At 40.4% G+C, this 20,074-nt stretch overlaps 1 protein-coding gene across 1 annotated transcript in view; it reads right to left on the reverse strand.

Moving 5' to 3' along the window:
* Positions 1-18,533, reverse strand: part of SMC3 (structural maintenance of chromosomes 3) — a 28,572-nt gene extending 10,039 nt beyond the window's left edge. The window contains exons 1-17 of the mRNA XM_061458783.1: positions 18,322-18,533; positions 12,474-12,549; positions 10,929-10,967; positions 10,077-10,144; positions 9,627-9,698; positions 9,180-9,259; positions 8,522-8,600; positions 7,068-7,185; positions 6,381-6,556; positions 6,119-6,199; positions 5,751-5,915; positions 5,110-5,231; positions 4,512-4,725; positions 3,101-3,204; positions 2,779-2,878; positions 2,156-2,316; positions 670-811 (exon numbers count right to left, since the gene is read on the reverse strand). Coding sequence (XP_061314767.1) covers positions 670-811; positions 2,156-2,316; positions 2,779-2,878; positions 3,101-3,204; positions 4,512-4,725; positions 5,110-5,231; positions 5,751-5,915; positions 6,119-6,199; positions 6,381-6,556; positions 7,068-7,185; positions 8,522-8,600; positions 9,180-9,259; positions 9,627-9,698; positions 10,077-10,144; positions 10,929-10,967; positions 12,474-12,549; positions 18,322-18,336 — 1,812 coding nt within the window. The 5' untranslated portion in view covers positions 18,337-18,533. The remainder of the gene's footprint in view (positions 1-669; positions 812-2,155; positions 2,317-2,778; positions 2,879-3,100; positions 3,205-4,511; positions 4,726-5,109; positions 5,232-5,750; positions 5,916-6,118; positions 6,200-6,380; positions 6,557-7,067; positions 7,186-8,521; positions 8,601-9,179; positions 9,260-9,626; positions 9,699-10,076; positions 10,145-10,928; positions 10,968-12,473; positions 12,550-18,321) is intronic.
* Positions 18,534-20,074: the final 1,541 nt, after the last annotated feature.

Below are 20,074 nucleotides of genomic sequence, written 5' to 3' on the forward strand. Positions count from 1 at the left end.
TTCCCACTAAAGAAATTATTCCTTTCTGTACAGGGCAGGACACAAACATTAACATAGTTTTCCTAGGAAAGCCCTTCAAAAAATAAGCACACTACAAGTATGCTTGTTTCCTATTTTTTTCTTGTATTTATATGAGGGGAAAAAAAAAATCTATTTTAAAGATCTCATTCTATCATGAATATTGAAGGAAGCAGCCAACATTTACACAACTCACTGCTAAAGCTTCAAGTAAGAGCAGGTATTTTCTTGAAATTATTTCAGAACTACTTTTAAATGGTTGTCACTGAAGGTTTATTTATGTATTTTTAAATCTAAGAAACCCCAACTCATTTTCAGTAGCTTTGAGAAACTGTCCATAATTGTAACACCTAATATGGCTCTTCAGCTTTTGCCTGTGGCAGAAGGCTACAATAAAATTCTACCACTTTTTAGTATAATTTATTTACGTATAAAGGTGAAGTTAAACTTTGAAGAGCAAATACCTGGTAAGAAAGTATTTTCCTATAACAGAGGTGTTTTTTTTTACGTTGAGAAGCATACATTAGAAGTATTTTATTACAGACATTCACCAGCAAAGCAACTGGTGGGCAATACGCAATACACACAATTCCAAACATCAGGCTTTGTAATTCTCAGGTAGAGGAAGGTTTGAAAGGAACTCAAACTCACATTAGTCTCAGGATAAGCAGTATCTCTCACATCTAGCTTGTTCAGAGGGAGGAAAGTAACTTCTCCAGGAAGGTTCATTTTGTTAAATTCCATTAGGATCTTTGTACTGACCTCATCAGAATCCACAATGTGATAAAACAACCTAATTAAGAAGCCCAACAAATTAGCAAAACTTTAATGTGCTGAAAGCACTAATATATTTCTGTGGGAAGAGGAAGCATACAGGTACCAGCAAGTAACAAATATAAAGCTTTATTCCATTTTCTCTCTGAGTCCGTGCCTTAGAATAAGCAAGAGGATGAACTCTATTCACTGTCATTAAAATGCGATCAGCCAAGAATTTCACACTCCACCCTCCAGTCACAAAAGCAGTTCAGTATGCATACAGAATCTGGGTGCACAGCCTTTTTTGGCTCCAATGCAACCCTTGTGTCAATATACAATATTCATCCCTCTCTTCGTGGATTTAGAGAGTTTGCATCTTATGCCTCTCTACACCATTAACAGAGACCACATCTACCTTCCAGTGAATGACTGGGACTAGAAGAGGGATTGAAAGAAGCTACCTTTCTTTTGCAAGCTGAGCTACAATTTATTACTGCTTTTTGTAAACTGTGGGGCACAAGAGGATGTAGAGAATCATGAAGCACTTTGAAGAGACACCTTAATTCATGCAGACACAGATGAGGGACATAGAAGACGGACAGCATTTCAAATTGCAGTAGCATCAGCATTTCTATGTAATAGTTTGCAAGAACATGTCACCTCTGTCCTCTTACCTGCCCTTATGCCACTGTCTACATTTCATTAAAGCAAGAATTTGTATGACTACTCATGAATTAGAACAAGGGACTGATCACTCAAAAAGACAATTTATATTAATCTGAAGTGTCAAACGCTGCAGGAAGTGATGGATTGCCCATCAGGCACTTACTTCTGGAACACATATTACATGCAGACTCATTGACACTCAAAGTCTTTTCAGATAGCTTTTAAATAGCAGGTTGACAGTTAAGAGACCATTCACATCCATGAGATTTTCTACTGTAAGCGAAATAATTCTTACTGACTGTTAACAATTAAAACATTAGGACTGCTTACTGTTGAATTCATCTCACTGGAAGATGCCACCCATTTTATTCAATATGGCTCAGCCTCACCATCAGTCCTTCGGGGAAGTTTCTGGGAAGTGTCAGGAATGTGGGTCTGGGGCCTTTTTTTAAGGGTCTTTGTTTTACTTTGATGTAGGTATTGGGTTTTTCTTTAAACAAGATCAAGAGCAGCTAGACTCATTTTTGAATAGGCAGAATTCTTCCTAGTTCCTTCTCAGAGAAGTAGCAGTACAGTCATGCTATACAGAAGGCACTTTAACCAAAACCGGACAAGAGCTCAAATTCAAAAGACTAAAAATGTCAGTAGCAACTGGCACCAATAACTGTCACACAGCAGCTGCTTTATCTTAAGTTTTACTTATGAGCACAAATACCTGTTCCCTGCAGTAACTTCAACACAGGTGTAGAAAGCTGGTTCACATTCAAAGTTATTCATCACAATGCCATGATAGCCATTTAGAACATGCTGGTTTATGCCTTTTCGACGAAAGTGCTCCAAAACTTTGTTTATGCTGTCTATCCCATTCAGAATGGCCTGTTAAAATACAACTCATTACTGTAATGCAATTAAGAGATGTAGAAGTAATGTCCATTTTACCTTTAACTTTGTCAAAGTTCTAGCCTGCTTTTTGTCAGGTTTCTGCTAACTAACCTATAGCTCTAATGGAAGATACTTCAATATGGAAGATACTTTCAGTATCAGCCTACCATTTTCATGGCCTTTTTTTTTTTTTCCTTTAAGCAAAAAGGAATCAAAAGTACATGTTCCTCATTTTTGGCTCTCTCCTCAATGACCCTGATCTTACAAAACTAATTTCCAAGGAGTTCTAGAGCTACAAATATTTGAAGAATTCCACTCACAAATATAATTTGTCCATCTTAAATATGACATTAAGACCACAGCCAAAAGAAATAACTGTCATTTCAGATATGACTATGACTTGTCCTTTGAGAAGAAAAGTTTCCACAAGGAATTCTCAAATACATGGGATATTACCTTTCCTGTTGCTGCTCTGAGAAGCTGCTGTTTCTTTTCTAAATCCTCTCGCTTTGCAGCAAGAGCTTGTTGCTCTGCATTCTCTTCTCTCCACAGATAGCTACAGAACAAAAAAAAAATAAAACATTTTAAGTGTGAATGAAGTCTGAAGGTTTTTTTACTATTATTATTCTCAAAGACTGCTAATCTAAGGGGAATGAGAAGTGCAGGAGTTCATACATGGCCAGATTTCAAAAACATACCTACACGCCATGTTAACAACTACACAGTTGGGATCCTTCACATTAAGTGAGATTCACACATATTTCAATTAGTTACTAACTTTCTTTCACTCTGTAGTTCATCCTTTTTATTTTTCACTTCATAGTATTTTCTGTCCAGCTCTTCAACACGCGCCTTCACTTCGTTAAGATCCTGGTCCAGTTTCTAATACAAAGAACAGAACAGTATGAAACTACAACTCGCTCTGCTCAAAAAACTCTTTCTTTTATTCAATACTAAATTACTACTGAAAATTCAGAAACAATTCCTACAAATGTCTTAACCAATTTACAAGAAACTTAAAAACCACTAAGAATAAATATATCTTTGTAAGGAAGTAGTAACAAGATGACATTATAAAGCAGACTGCAAGACAGGTACTAAGTTGAACTGTGCCTGTGGCTATATACAGGGAAATGTCTCAGTTATGGTAAGGAACTAACTCCAAACAGTAACTATCACACACATAACTGTAATCATGCTCTAAAGTATGAGTAGCACTCATCTGTTTTCATAGCTGTCTGTATACAAAAGGACTAGCTGTGTTCTCAAAGCATAGCCAAGTTTTTCCAACATAACTTTCCAAGCTCTCATGCAAGACACCTCCCCTTTGAACACCGAAAGTTCTACAACTCTTCGCCTAATTGACCTTCCTTATGCAGAAAAAGAAAATCAAGATATGCTTTTAGCAGGAATCAAAGGCCTCTTCTAATTTAACCTCTTCAATTCTACAGAACTCCTGTTGAGCAGTACAATACAATTACTGTGCCAGTATTAAATGCCATTTCTTTTATTCACCAACTCAGCAAATCATTACTTTGCTAATCCAAACAGTATCTTAATAGAACATCACTGTCTTTGTACAACTACATTCCTAGACCATCAGGCTGATCCTCCATTTTGGCAGATGTATTACACAAAGACCAAGAACACTGTCTCTCAGCACGATATAACAGCACTGGCACTGGAGCTCTCCCACCATAAGTGCAGGAGTTTTCACTCCTGTAGCTCCAAGCAGGAGTGATATTTTTGGATTATATTGCTCTATTTCCAGTGCAAGAGCTGTTTCTGAATAAAAATTCACATCTAAAAGTTACACAGATAATACTTAGACAGATGAATCTTCTAATATGGATAGGGATGCAACTTCTAAAGAGCCACAGTCGTGCAAGGATGCAGTGTCTACAGCACAGTTTAACAGATCTTCTGTTCAGGGAAAATTACAGAGAGGAGTGAAAACAACCAATACAGACGACACTTCAGGGTAAATACCAGAAAAAGTCAATACAGAGTAGTGGGATGCAGTGCTAAAGGGAGTTTAGCATTTATCTGCAGATGACTTCACTTTCTAAAAGATTACACCCAACCAAAAATCTCAAATTCCCTATAAACTGGCACTAAAATCTCACCGTCCAAGATAAGATAGAGCATTTAACCTTTCTTTCAAAAATACTGACAATAAGCTAACTTACGCTGTACTGTTCCAAGTTTTTCTCCTTGTTTGCCTCTGTATCCTCTAAATCTTTGTGTATAGCTGCAATCTGCCGCTTTTTGTCATTGATGGCTTGATCTAAAGACTTTAGTTCTTTCTTTATCCACTTATCCCTTTCTTCTTTGGAAGTAAACTGGCTTCCTCGACCTTGTTTTGCATAAAGGTCTGTTCTTTCCTGCGTAGCCTGTGCAAGTCTATTTTGAGAAGGGAAAGACATGCTGTATTATAGAGAAATCATGAATTTAAGAGCAAGCATTAAGAATTACCATAAGAATTTTCAAGAAGTGTCAAACCAGGCTCTAAAATTTAAGCCCCAAATCATTAACAAAAGGATCACATTATAAACCATAAAATTATCCAGAAGACTTCACAAAACAGGAAGCCCACAAGAGCGGTTAAGCTTAAAAGTTAATGTCAGCAAACACCATTCCTCCGCAACCATAAAGGTAGCTTTTTACAGACCACCTCAGCCAACATCCTCAGGCAACAAGTACAACTCTGAGTTAACTGCACATATGCATAGTATAGACAGTATCTTTAAAACATGCTTTGACTCCCCACTGTAGAATGCTACAGACCTCGCAATTCCCCTCTCTTCTCTTTCTTTTACACTGTTGAATTTTGGCTCGGTTTCTGCTAATTCTTTCTGCTTCTCCTCAATTTTCTCCAGAAGCTTTTGCCTCTCTTTTAACAGTCTTTTCTGAAAGTCAAAAAAAGCAGTATTTAAAGTTAGGCAGTTATCAGGAACTGTACTGTTAAATTCACACTTCTAAAGAATAACTGTGAGATGCCAATGCTTCTCTGATGCTACACTGTTTCAATGTGTAGCAGAAGTGAATTCAGTTCTAATCAGGACAGTAAAGAGGGATGAAACGAAGCATTCTCAAGAAGCTAAACTACACAAGCAAGGAAGGTCTGTATGGGCCAAACAACCAAGTTTAAATTAGTTCTACAAACAAAACCCTCCTTGCATCACTTAAGATCAAAAAAATTAAAGGTGTTTTATTTTGCAACATGCAGGGTGATAAATAAAGGATCAAAACACAGGAGTCTATGTTTACATCCCCCAGGAGCACACTAAGGACATCATAAAAAATAAGATATCTGTGCAGCAAACCTTGGAAGATAATGAAAGGCAGCAGTCTAAAACCAAATCTTAAACGTACAAGTATGCTACCTCATGCCAATAGCATTTTAAGACTTCATTGCTGTTACGTACTCTTTGTTCACTGTTGCCAGCTAATTCATCCTGCAGGTCTTTAGCCTTCAGCTCTAATTTAGTCCTCTGTTTAATCTGTTCCTGTCTTTCAGCACTAAGCTGTTCTTTCTCTTCCTTCATTGCCGAAATCTTTGTCTTCAGTTCTCGAACTTGCCGTTCTATTTCCTAGGCAAAGTATGTAGTGTATTAAACACGCTTCAGGATCAACAAACCCCACAAGATTGTTATTAATTAGATCAAGATCCATTAAAAGTGTGATGAAAACACAAAATAGAACTTAACATGGCTTTAGACCACCTCCACCACCCTCAAGAAAACCCACAAAGCAAAACACACCCCTGAAGAGCCCTTGTTAGAAGTATTCTTACCTCCATTTTATCTCTAGCATCTTGCTGTGCATCTCTCAGCTGCCTGGATTTCTCTCCACTTGTCTCTCGTTTGGCAGACAGCTGTATGGAAATATCACCAATAGCTTAAGTAACAAGATTCTGGCTTAGTAGTAGTTCCAGGAAGAATATGATTTGTTAAATTAGTGAATACTGACAGGATTCTACCACGGAATGCAAAGAAAAGTGTCAAAAAGCAAATCAACAGCTCATGTTGTATTTCATATTAGACAAGCTATATCACCTCATCGAGCTTAGCTCGAGTTTCATTCAGCTCCTGATTATAAATGGTGTATTCCAATGCTCTCCTCATTTTATCCCATTTCTGGTACTGTGCCAGCTCTTCTTTCTCCTCTTCTAGGGTATGCAGTCGCTCTTCAATGTATTTCAACAACTCGTTGATCTTTTCTCGCTTGCCCTCTTTAGAAAAGATTACAAGACTGCAGTTCAGTAACACTGAACACATTCCCATGCCTTTAGAGCTAGTGAATTTCCATCAATGATTATTTGTCAACAGTTATGAAATTTGAAAAGGAGAACCCATGTCCAGAAGTTCTCCAAAAAAGCATCCCAACAGCAGAACTGCTAATACTAGTTATGTAAAGCACATACGCAAGCGTGTACTCTCTTGGCTCAGGCACTTAAAATGATTATAGATTATATTACATAAACTTCAGTGTTTGCCTAGCTGATTTTTGGATCACTGCTAGGTGGTATCACTTGTGTGCTGTGAACAGTACAAGTATCTCTATTACCTCTGCTAAAACGTTTTAGTAATAAGAGCACACACAAAGTCACTTATTAAACCTTTATAGATAACATACCAGAAGTAAAACCTATCTAGCAATTAGCTTTACTGAAAAAGCCATAAACCTTTAGAGTCAACATAATTACTGTGGCATAAAACATTCATTTATTAAACAATTTTTACCTGTTTCTTTCATTAGTGAAATACTCTCTTCTTTGCGCTCATCATACACTCTTGTACCAGCTACTTCTCTTAGTAACTTCAGTCTTTGAGAGTCAGGCGCTGTGGCCATCTGGTTGATCTGAAAATTCAAGATCAATGATTTCAATAGCCTGCTCTAGATGTATGGCTAACCACAAGAGCTGAAAGACTGCACTTTTTTTGCTGTGCCTGCTTGCCTGAGGTTTTGGCAGAAGGTTCAGATATCTAGTATATACTATACTGCTTTTCTTTTGAGGCAATTACTTTAGGATAGCAATTACTCTGCTTATAATGAATTTTGTTGGGCTTCAAATGCTACCAGTTACTGATAAAATTCAAGATACTAGTGTTAATATACATTGTAGAGGTCATTGCCCACTCAAAACTATGCATGAAGAAACTCGAGTTTGGGCTTTTAAGTCCTGGTGCTAAACCAAATAGTTTAAATGCCTCCATAAACCCACAACAAAACATAAGGGTTATAAATCTTGAGACAATTCAGGCCATGAAACACTCATTAATCCAACATTAAATCAGTCATACAATTAAACCCAATGAAAAACTCACTTCCCTTCATCACAATTTCAGTGGTTGCATCCTTTTGTAGGAAGGTAACTGTTTCTAATTTTTATTATATTAAAGCCAGTATGTGTATCGTGGAAGTAAGAGTCATATGCATCAATCCCCACTACATTCATATGACTTCCAGCTGAAGTTCTCTTCCAAATACACAAGTTCAGACGACTAGGAAAATTTATCCTGATAAACATCTGAGAGACTGTACTGCTGGGTCAGCATCTCTGCCATCAAGTACTCCTCAAATCTCCTTCATTCCCCCTTGAAGTATGCCTTTCAGTAATCTTTCAAAGCTGACAGTTATCAGTGGCTCCATGGTGTCCCACCCTGTGTGTCCGTTGTCTCCAGAACTTTGTTCTTTGAAAGCCTTGGTAAGCTACTTGGGTCTTGAAGACAAGGCCATGCTGTGAGCCCATTCCCTACTGTGTTTTCACTTTTGGTACTTCCAAATATATACTTCCATTCATCCTCCACTGACAGCATTTTTAGCCTCTTAGAATTTTCTTCAATTACTTTATTGCCCCATCTTAAGGCCCAGAAATCTATGGATTTACACTGAAATAGTGATAGAAATTAAGGTTTTTATTCAAGTATACAGAAAATCATGAGACTGCAAAGATTACCATTGAAAGAACATTGTTCTAAACATCAACATTACAGACATTAAAACTTTTTTTTTCTTAAAAAGGACAAACTATTAAAACACTAATATTTTCAAAAGCAGCATCTACAAGAACCACTTCAAACTAAAACAGACTTAGGTTTTGGTTTAGCTCTGCAATAACAGAACTAAGTCTGGCATTCAGGAAACAGGATATTCTTGACAGCAATTTCTTCCACTTTGTGAAGAAGAATCTTACCTTTCCTTGTTTGACAATATAGTAGGGATTACTGCGAGAAAATCCAGCACTTTCAAGAAGATTCATTACATCATTTTTCCTGAAATGTTATTGTGAAACTATTAAAAACACTCATGGTAAAAGTGAGAGCTGTAAAAATTCAGTATCACAACTAAAAACTATCACAACTATCCAACACATGCTATAATCACTTTATGTAATGAATGCTCTGTTTGAAGAAGCTTCTTTACTTGATAATAGATAATTCAAAAATTAAATGAGAGAACAAAAATGGAAAACTATCAAAAATACTATAGCATTAGAGAGATTAAGAAAGAAGCATCTTGAAGCAAAGGGGGGCAAATACAGGTAAAGATATCACATGGAAGGATAGGATATGAAGCAACCTGAAGTCTGGTAACTTTTCTATTTAAAAAAAGCCCTGAGAGAAATACTATATAAGCACTTATACATTATGTTGATAACTGGATTAAACTGTAAATTCAAAGTCTGCAGTCTACTGCACAAGGACTGATGTCTTTGCTGTCAAACTACCACTACTCAGTATTATACAACTGAATAAATTTATTTCAGGCTAGAGATGCAAGTGTTTGGTTTGACTAAAGAATTTCACAGAACTACTACTAGCTGCATTCAGCTAAGGAAAAGAAGTACCTACGTCACCATTTTCTTGTCTAAGAAATACTGGTCCTTCTTGGCTCCAATGACTCTGCGAAGTGACACTTCCTCTTTATCAATCTTAAGGAAACAAAACCCAGTAAATTAAACTGCTTGCAGTAAATTCGTATAACTAATCCAGAACATTTATGGCACTTTCTACCAAAATTGACTGAGACACTGGAACAGGTTGCCCAGGGAAGTTGTGAATGCTACATATCCTTGGCAGTGTTCAAGGCCAGGTTCGACAGAGCCTTGGGTGACATGGTCTAGAATGAGGCATCCCTGCCCATGGCAGCGGGGTTAGAGCTAAATAATCTTAAGGTCCTTTCCAACCGAAACCATTCTGATTCTATAAAAGCTGTTACTGTAACAAAGACTTCTGTAATCCTGAGATTACCAGAGTTTGAAATTATGGTCTACTTCCCAAGTATCATTTTCAACTTACCGGCAGCCTGTTGTCCGAATTGTCAAAAATAATTTCCACAAAGGCTGAAATAACACGAGGGCCTGTACCTTCCTATAAGGAAGGAGATATTTTGGTTAGATAATTTCTACCTTAGAAGGATTTTGAGCTCATTCACCTCCCCTTTTTCCTGACAACCTCACTGCCCCCTTTACATCCAAAGATTTGAGAGCCAAGAGCATCTATGTAAGATCCAATATCTATTTTTTATTTCTGAAAGTCCGGGCTACACACTCACCAGCATGCATTATCAGCTTAGTGTATTACTTTGTAATAAATACCCTTTTGCCAAAAGGAAACTAAAACTGTTTTAAGGATGCTTTTAAAATAATTGGCTTCAAACAGCCACAGCCCAACAACTTACCATTTTTGTAGTAACACTCAAATGCATTAGCTTATTCTTTACTCTTGGTGTTATACAGCTTCACTTACATGCAACAAAGCCAGTCTCTGCTCTGGGCGAAGATGACTAAACTCATCACTGAGGACAAACTGAATTGCTGTAATAAAATAGTAAAGAAACAGAAGATTTATTCTTTCCTTCAGGGAGACAAGCAGCAGTTTCTTTAACTCAAAACATACTGTTTTCCTGCTGTATAGTACAGTCATGACACTGCTAATATCTTACAATGTCACTTAATTAACTTTGTCACTCAGCCTGCTGCACACCAGAATTACTCTGTCTCATCGCCACCACTGCAACTGTTTTACTGCATAAGCTTTAACAATGCTGCCCAAGTAGGAATTCATGAGCTTTCCTCTACCAATACACAGCACACAGGCTAAAAATCTTGCTAAAATACTAAACACGTAACAATTTATAAAGACTACTATCACAAAGCTACCAACCTCTGACTGGCACCTTTGCTCCTCCACTGATGCACCACCCCCACAAAATCCCCTTCATAACATTATATTAAAAGGTTGCATAAACTGTGTCATACTGGTATGGAACCAGCTCAGAATTTAGCCACTAAGAATGTCTTGAGCAAATGCAAATATCACAATCAGCTTTCAAAGAGGGGTGACTTTTAGAATCCGTTCCCTCCTGTAAATACTTTTTGTCATTTGTAAGTCCTAGAAGGCCTGTAGTAAGAGAGGCCGAATACCAGGGAAAAAAAATGAAGGTAAGTATCAGACAAGTGCATTGACATCTGCCCGCAATCACTGCCAAATAACTACCAAGTTGAGGTGGAACATTTGGTAAACCAACTTCAGGCAAAACCAGAGAAACGTGGTAGCATCAGCACCCAAATGCGATTATATTAAGAAATCCATGCTCACCATAAAAGAAGTTGCTTTTCCCAGATCCATTTCTTCCCACTGAAAATTAAAACACAAAGTACAACCTCAAGTTGACATAGGTTAACATTGCTGCATTAAATGTTGCATATACATATTCAAGAACAGAACCCAACTATAATACAACCAATAAAAATTTCAAGGGAATGAGGCAAACTTAGTATGTGGATTACTTAGTCAGTGTCTGAGAACATGAGAGCAGCCCTTTCCCCACTCAAATACATTACAATGACTTACAAACTCCAACACTATTCCACAGTCAATCCTACTTACTCTCATCCTTTTCTTTTTAATACTGATCTTCTGGTGAGGTAAGAACAGTAGACCTAAATCAAATTCTTCTGGGCACTGCACCAATTCTTTATATTTAACCAAAGGAAAACACATGCCTTTTGTGAATTTCAGGTAGCTAATTCAGCAATGTTTTGTTTGGAAAAGTAAAAAAAAAGAAAGTAGTATTATTTCTATTTAAAAAACAAAGGCAGAAGAACACTGCACTACACTATATACAGTAATCAAGATATGTTTCAGCAGAGCTCAGTGTCTTATCTTTAAGATCAGCACCTACTGCGTTAATGTTTGAACTGCCTGCCTTCCAACAGTAATGAATATCCCAGACTTTTCATCCCTTCTTGCCTTCATGCCCTCTGGATTCACCTCATCCCCCAAAATACTTGGGATTGCTAGAAGGTCTTTAAAAAGGCAAAAAATAATAAAGCCAAATTTTTTTTTTACCTTTTAAAAACACAAATTCATGGATAAATTTAGCTCCTGCTGAAGTAACGTTATGAAATAGGACACTCCATTCAAGTCATAACCACTTTTTTCCACTCTCAGTGTAAATATTGACTTCTAAGTTTTTTATGTCCAAAACTGACAGTTTCTGTAGTGTCAGCAGTCTCAAAGTTGCTGCACAATCACTAAAGTCAACGCAAATGAAAAGGCATGACAAGGCATCCACGGGGACAAAAAAAGGAAGGGGCTTGAGACTGGTGGACAACAACATACTGACAGATTAGGTGTTATTGACGAAGCTACACTTTCAAACTTATACTTTTTGACAGGCCACATTCCAGAAATTCATCCCTCCAAAGCTGGAAGAAAGAGGATCATCTTCTCTGTGGCCGTTTACAGTAGCCAGTGTGCTGGCTTATTAAAAATGATCATGCTTCCACACACATACACAAAGAATCCTGTACAAATTCCCTGCTGCTGTTCCGGCAAGGACAGCCTTTAAAGGGGGCCTAGCTGATAGGGATCTGCACATACGAAGGAGCCGATAAACCTCACTCAATTTCTGAGGAGTAAGACATATTATTGTCACCGTAAAAGCAAACGGTACCATTACTTTGCTTTGCGAGTGGAATATACCTTGTGACATGTTACAGGTAACTGTAAGGGAGTTTCTGAAATAGAAAATACAGTCAACAAATGTAGGTAGATTATTAAAAACTATAAAGGACTCTGATGTGAACATCATCTGAAAGAACAGTGCAGCTCCAGTTATGTTAAAAGTATCAAACTTACCAATGACATTGTGTTTTGAGCTGAATGGGTCCACAATGGTTTGGTCCCTGTAGCTTCGAAAGCCCTGAATGATCACCTAATGAGAAGAGAGTTATTTTAACAAAGTTCTCTCTGTTCTTGAAGCTTTGGAGTATAAGATTTTACAGAATATTTCCTGTCAATTGTACTCGATCTCTCCCACGCTTCCCACACACACTTCAACCTTCCAGCTCACCAGCAACTTGTATCATAAAACTTGCCCCTCACCTAAGTATCACTTTAGAGACAGATTTTTCTCCCCACATTACAAGAGATGCTGGTACTTTTCTAGGCCAAAGCACAGTGAAAGTTCCGAGAGTCTTTTTGTAACAAACCACACAAGAAAATACATTTGTATCAAATATTACATACAGGAAAGAAAGCTCCAATATAACAAATACTTTCTCTAAAGGGTCAGATTTATAGTTAATTTTTATAATGCAATCCACACACAACGTGAGAATTCTATCTGCAAACTCTCCAAGCCGAGCAATTGCAGACTGCAATAATTATAGCAGACTCTAGTTATTTTATATGCAATACAATCTTATGTTGTTTTACTGAACAGCCTAAAGGGAAAAGTTAAAAAAGCAAAATATCTTGGTTCCACTGAATTCACTTCCTAAATGGACAAATACAAACCTACACAATTAACTTCAGGAGCCACAAAGCAAACTAGAAGCAGCATGTCAAATTCCAACTCTTCCATTACAAAGTGAACAAAGGAACATAGAAAGTACAGAATGACAATATCCTAATACTTGTGTGCTACGTAGCAGCAAAGTAGTCCAACATCCAGCACACACACTCAAGCATTAAGCAACCTTTTCCAAACATTAAAGCTGAAATACTATACAGCACCTCTGCTCCACTTATTAACACATTAGCCACTTGAAACTTTTGATGTTTGCAGATCTCTCAGCAAGAACACTTACAAAAGGACTAGAGCCGAAATTTCATCATTGTCCTTCACCCAGCTCTTCCCCAAAAGAAGCAAGATATTGTTCAAATAATGCCAATGTTTCACCATGACAGCTATCATGAACTTGTTAGGAAGACAGCAAAGCATCTTACAAAATATTTCTTACTGCTGAAACTTAGAATATGAAATTATTTAGCCTTTGGTTTGTTTGTAAAGGTGTATGGTCCCATCTCCATTTTCTGTTTTCTTTCACATCTTCAAATATAGTCCATATTCCAGAAGATGAGCATTATACTTGGTACCTGAGAAGCACATACAAAAGAGCAAAAAGCCTAGAAGTAATACTGTACACATTAAAGCAAGCCTTTCCCCCCCTACTACAAAAGCCTGCATTAACTGCACACCTGAGCAACTTAAGAAACAAGTACCTTCAAATCACTGGCATAGGACTGGTAGCATGCTATAGAAGTGGTGGGGAAAAAATCCTGTGCATAAAGTTCAATAGACAAATGACTGGGAGAAGAAAGTGCCCTGATTTATTCACACCAAGTTCGGTCTTAAGTCCTTCTCCCATTATGTGAGAGCCCGTTATCAAGAATTACCACAGAAAACTCCTCTTACCACCTGTTTGTACTAATGGATTAAAACCATCTCAATACCAAATGAAAATGCCATGTCAGACAGCAAATCAAACACTGGAGTTCATAAAAATCGAAATGAAATAAACCTTAAAGACATTTACTAACTTTTAGTCAGACATCACAGGCCCATTCTCTTCCCAGGCAGCATGGCTTGTCAAAACCTCTTTGCAAGACTATTACTGGAATCTGAAGCTAAGTATATAGGTAGGCAGAAAACTACTAATCCTTGACCATCAAACATCAGACCTAAGCAACAGCAACTTTGGAAGAGTCTTCCAATATAACATCCTCCAATACCTTGCCTATCTAAACCTTTTTGAATTGCAACTGTCTGTGCTCCCCCTCTCCTTGGGCAAGACAGAGTTTTCATTTCAAACATGTACTAATCTAAATTCAAAGCACCCATACTGGGAGAATATCAGAGAGAACTAGCTACATAGGATTTGGAAAAGGCTGAGGTTCTGAATGACTTCTTTGCCTCGATCTTCACTTGCAAAGGCTCTAACCGCACCACCCAAGTCTTGGAAGGCAGATGCAGGGACTGTGAGAATGAAGACATTAGGCCCACCATAGGAGAGGATCTGGTTCGAGACCATCTTAAAAAACCTGAACATATACAAGACCACGGGACCTGATGAAATCCGTTTGTGGGTCCTGAAGGAGCTGGCGAATGAAGTTGCTGAGCCACTGGCCATCATATTTGAGAAATCATGGCAGTCAGGTGAGGTTCCTGACAATTGGAATAAGGGAAATATAACCCCCATTTTCAAGAAGGGGAAAATGGATGACCTGGGGAATTACAGACCAGTCAGTCTCACCTCTGTGCCTGGCAAAATCTTGGAGCAGATTCTCCTGGATGGCATGCTAAGGCACATGAGAAACAACAAGGTGCTTGGTGACAGCCAGCATGGCTTCACTAAGGGCAAATCCTGCCTGACCAATTTGGTAGCCTTCTATGATGGGGCTACAGAACTGATGGACGGGGGTAGAGCAGTTGATGTCATCTACCTGGACTTGTGCAAAGCGTTCGACACTGTCCCACACAACATCCTTGTCTCTAAATTGGAGAGAAATCAATTTGATGGATGGACCACTCGGTGGATAAAGAACTGGCTGGATGGCAGCACGCAAAGAGTTGTGGTCAGTGGCTCAATGTCCAGCTGGAGACCAGTAACGAGTGGTGTCCCTCAGGGATCGGGGTTGGGACCAGTCTTGTTTGACATCTTTGTCGCTGACATGGACAGTGGGATTGAGTGCGCCCTCAGCAAGTTTGCCAATGACACCAAGCTGTGTGGTTCGGTTGATACCCTGGAGGGAAGGAATGCCATCCAGAGGGACCTCAACACACTTGTGAGGTGGGCTGATGCCAACCTCATGAAGTTTAACCAGGCCAAGTGCAAGGTCCTACACCTGGGTCGGAGCAATCCCAGGCACAGCTACAGGTTGGGCAGAGAAGAGATTCAGAGCAGCCCTGTGGAGAAATACTTGGGGATGGTGGTCGATGAGAAAATGAACAGGAGCCAGCTTCAGTGTGCACTCACAGCCCAGAAAGCCAACCATATCCCTGGCTGCATCAAAAGGAGCATGACCGGCAGGTTAAAGGAGGTGATCCTGCCCCTCTACTCTGCTCTTGTGAGACCTCACCTGGAGTACTGTGTGCAGTTCTGGTGTCCTCAACATAAAAAGGACGTGGAACTGTTGGAAAAAGTCCAGAGGAGGGCCATGAGGATGATCAGGGGACTGGAGCACCTCCCATATAAAGATAGGCTGAGAAAGTTGGGGCTGTTCAGCCTGGAGAAGGCTGCGTGGAGACCTCATAGCAGCCTTCCAGTATCTGAAGGGGGCCTGTAAGGATGCTGGGGAGGGGCTCTTCATTAGGGACTGTAGTGATAGGACAACAGGTAATGGGTTCAAACTTAAACAGGGGAAGTTTAGATTGGCTATAAGGAGGAAATTCTTTCCTGTTAGGGTGGTGAGGCACTGGAATGGGTTGCCCAAGGAAGTTGTGAATGCTCCATCCCTGGCAGTGTTCAAGGCCAGGTTGGATGAAGCCTTGGGTGACATGGTTTAGTGTGAGCTGTCCCTGCCCATGGCAGGGGGGTTGGAACTTGATGATCTTACGGTCCTTTCCAACCCTAACTATTCTCTGATTCTATGATGTTGGAAGTCATTAAGGATTTCAGAATTTAATGGACCAAACTACAGAAAGTTTAAGACAATGTATGAACTGAAGACTATTCAGGCACTGTGGCTGTGAACAGAGACCCCATCTTCCTTAAACAGTCTGCCTCATCTCCAGATGATAGCAGCAATAGTAAACTCTGCCTCAGTACCAGGGGCTTTCAAAGGAAAAAGAGGAACAGCAAATCTCACTCAGGCCTTGCCACCAACTGCAGGCCTCTAGGCCACAGCAACTATGTTCACTTACTGTGATTTTTAAAAAATAATTAATAATAGTAATTAAAAAAAAAAGACCCAAACGCAGACCAACCGCTTTGGCAAACAACACTGCTTCCTGATAGACCAGATTTCAAGCGGGAAAATAGTCTCTAGTATTTTTATAGTTTACCTGTATGCTAAGAATATCCAGAATGGAATATTTCACCTCCTTTATTCTCATAAGAACCTGAAAATCTCTACAAAAAGGTAAACCCAACCCAATAAGGTCATTATTTCTTGGATACTTCTATAGAAGCACAAAGTTCTACTACTCACATACTCAGGCACCAAAAGTGTACGATACAGGGAGACTGACCATTTGAGCCTCTCAAAGTTTTTTCATAGATAGTTTCTCATTTCACCCACCCTATGTATTCTGAAGCCTCATAACATCTTTATTGCCTTGTATAGCCTCGGATTAAGACTTAAATAGTTTAAACTTTAACTTCAGAAATTATTTTGGGGAAGCAACAATATAAGGGATACTGGTAGAACTAAATTCACCCTTATCTACTTTGTTCTCATGTTCACACCTTCTTACACTGTCTTCTATAGCTCCCTGAACAGTACTGGTTACTGGCCACCTAAATTTCTTTTTTTCCAGATGAAACTTATGTCCCCTGTTCTGACATTATTTGGACTCTTTACTCTGATTCTATGTATCTTTACTACTACTTACTACTTTTGTGCAATTCAAACCTGAAAAACAAGAATTCTTATTCAAAGACTTTAATACAATGCATGCACCTGCAATGACAGAGTGATTTACTAAAACATGATCAAAAGGCATTTCAAACACTCCCTGGACAGCCAAACACTTGATGAAAACCAGATTTTTATGTAGAACACGCACTTTCAAACATGATACAGTATTCATCTTAATACAGTCACGGGCTGTCAGAAAGACAGGTCAATTTTGAGCCCACTGAGAAACAAGAATCCATGCATAGGCAATGGTACGAAAGTAGCCATAAAAATTCAACTACAGTATACCATGCAAGAATATACTATAGAAGTAACATTGATGATCACCTCAATCTCAAAAGCGGTTTGGAAGAGGTCCAGACAAGGACCTTCTTTCTAACTGAAAGATAGCTGCAGATTGCTCATCACAGACAAAATATAACAGGTTTTATGGTCCGTGCCCCGGGGCCTAAGGCATCACAAAGAGTAACTGTTGTTTCTCCTGGTGAAAGGGGCAGACAGAACCAGTTTTAATTTACACCCAAAACACAGACACGTTTCCTCAGTGAAACCACATACAGATACAAAACAAAGAAAAAAAAATTAAAAAAGAAAAAAAGAAAGAGATGGCACAAGTTTAACAGCTGAAAGACTGAAAAATGCCGCCGAAAGGCTTAGGAGAGCCCTTTGTCTACAAGCCCCACACTGGTAGGCGCCTCCCGACTTTAGGCCGCGGCCAGGACGACAGGGCTGCCCCGTCCAAAGGGCCAGGCAAAGCCCGCCAAGTCTTACAAGGGCCTCCCCCAACACCACTTCACACCTGCATTCACTGAAGCCAGCCGCGGGAACCGGCGGAGGCCGAGCACCCGCTAGCCTACACAGCGGGACTGTCCGGACTGGGCCGGGGATGCTTCCCCTCAGCAAGAACTGCGGTCCCGACCCACAGGACAGCGGCAAACCAAGCACAGGCCTTCGGGCCAGCCACCAACCAGCGGACCTCTTGCCGCGGGCCGGAACCCGGCTCTGCCGCTCCCCCCGAGGCTGAAGACCCCCTTAGCACCGCGCAGAGCAGGCCGGGCCAAACCCACCCAGCCGGGCCCAGGCCGCACCGCACAGGCGGGAGGCGTAGACCCCCCCGGCTTACCTGTTTGATGTACATGTCTGAGACGGATGGAGGAGGGGCCCGCCCTGGCGCCTCCTGCCGCCGTACGACCCACCCTCACCGTCTCTTCCCGGCACGAATACTCGGCGCGACCCCGGGTAGCCACCTCCTGTTACCCCCTCAAACTCCCCAGCACGGTGCCCCGCTCACCCCTCACGCAAACAAAATGGCGGCGGAGCCTCCCCCATCCCGACCTGGCGCGAACCATTCATCACCAGATGGAGGGGGAGATGAGGAGCAGAAAGCGCGCCCCTGCTCCGCCGGAGAAGGAACACCACAAAAGACAGAAGGAGTTCCCTTTCTCTCAGCTCCTAAAGTGCCTCATTGCCCTTTTAGAAAGCGCTGTGAAGCTGAGAAGGCGGATGACTGCGTCCTCTCGCAGTAGGGATCCCCCTAAGGAGCTGTGAAAAGTGGTTTCTGTCCCTGAGGGGCGGGTTGGGCGCCAAAGGCAAGTGTGCGCCGCGCGGGGAAAGTGGCGCGGCCGGAGGGGAGCGGAGACTCAAGCCTGCAGGGGGCGCTGCCGGGCCGGGGCAGGTGGACGCCAGGGCGAGCCGCGCGGTACCCTGCCCACTCCGATCCTGAGGTGGAAGGGCAGGGAACGTAAAACAAAACCTTCCTCTCAAACCCTGTCTTTTATGCGAGGATATAGACATAAATATATCTATTTAAAAAGAGGTGTTGAGGCCTGCGGCTAGGCCCCACCGTGTCCCCTCACCCAGCCAGCCCACCAGGCCTGAGGGTCACAGCCTGCCCCCATGGCGGCAGGGCCCTGAGGTCTGGGTGCCAGTCAGGTTTAGCTGATTTACATCCATTTTTGCTCTTCATTCCCACTATACCAACTCCATGAGTCTGTTCTCACGCCTTTATCTCCCAGAGAGCTGCTATTCAGCTCCCAAAAGGAGCTGTCAAACATACAAAACAAGCAAAGCGAAGGAAGAGAAACATTCATTTTCTTTTAGTCTCCTTCCATTACAGTAATTTCAGGTGTTATCGTGACAACAGTAGGGGCTCGACGTCCCAGAGAAAACACAATCTTCAGGTTGACAGTACTCCTTTAAAAATGCAGCTGTAGCCAGGGTTTCTCTGTATGTTGCAGAATTCCTGTTCTGATCCCCTTAACACTAATAAAGAGTAGATTTAAACACAACTGTCTAGTTCCTACCTCTCCTAGAATAATAGGTGGCTAAGTTATTTCCTTGCCGCAATAGGAAAATCTCACTCCCAACCATTCTTAATTGCAATGTAATGAAATGATTTTACCAGCAGCCCATCAGGAGGCTTTTATAACAGATTTCACCTTCACCTTTCAAGAAATACTTCGTTGTTTCTTCATAAAGCCCTTAAATTGCTTAAAAAACTAAAGCATTCAATGACTGTACCACAAACAGTTTCAGAATTAAAACCTCCTGCCTGACTGCTCTGCATTTACATTTAAATAGCTCACTTCAGTGGGACTTGGGGTGGGGGAGGGAAATATTTTCTCTGTTTTCATTTTTCTTAATCACCTTTGATTAATTGAAATTTTAGGCTTTCAAAGGATTTTAAACCCTTAAATGAGTCGCACAGCATCTTTCTGGGACTGGTTTTTGGATTTGCTCTTCACTTTTTCAGACGTGAAGTGAATTACAGATGCCACTATTTTGGGTCTCAGTTGCCTGGCCCATCCAGGGGGACTCACTGGCAGGGGGGGGAGAAACAACTGCTTAGAAAAGAGAGGGTAGTTAAATTCACCACT

This window comes from Pezoporus flaviventris, unplaced genomic scaffold, assembly GCF_033815535.1.
Source record: "Pezoporus flaviventris isolate CSIRO_AGI_PZ_B2104156 unplaced genomic scaffold, CSIRO_AGI_Pfla_v1 ptg000029l, whole genome shotgun sequence".
NCBI classification, from domain to species: Eukaryota; Metazoa; Chordata; class Aves; order Psittaciformes; family Psittacidae; genus Pezoporus; species Pezoporus flaviventris.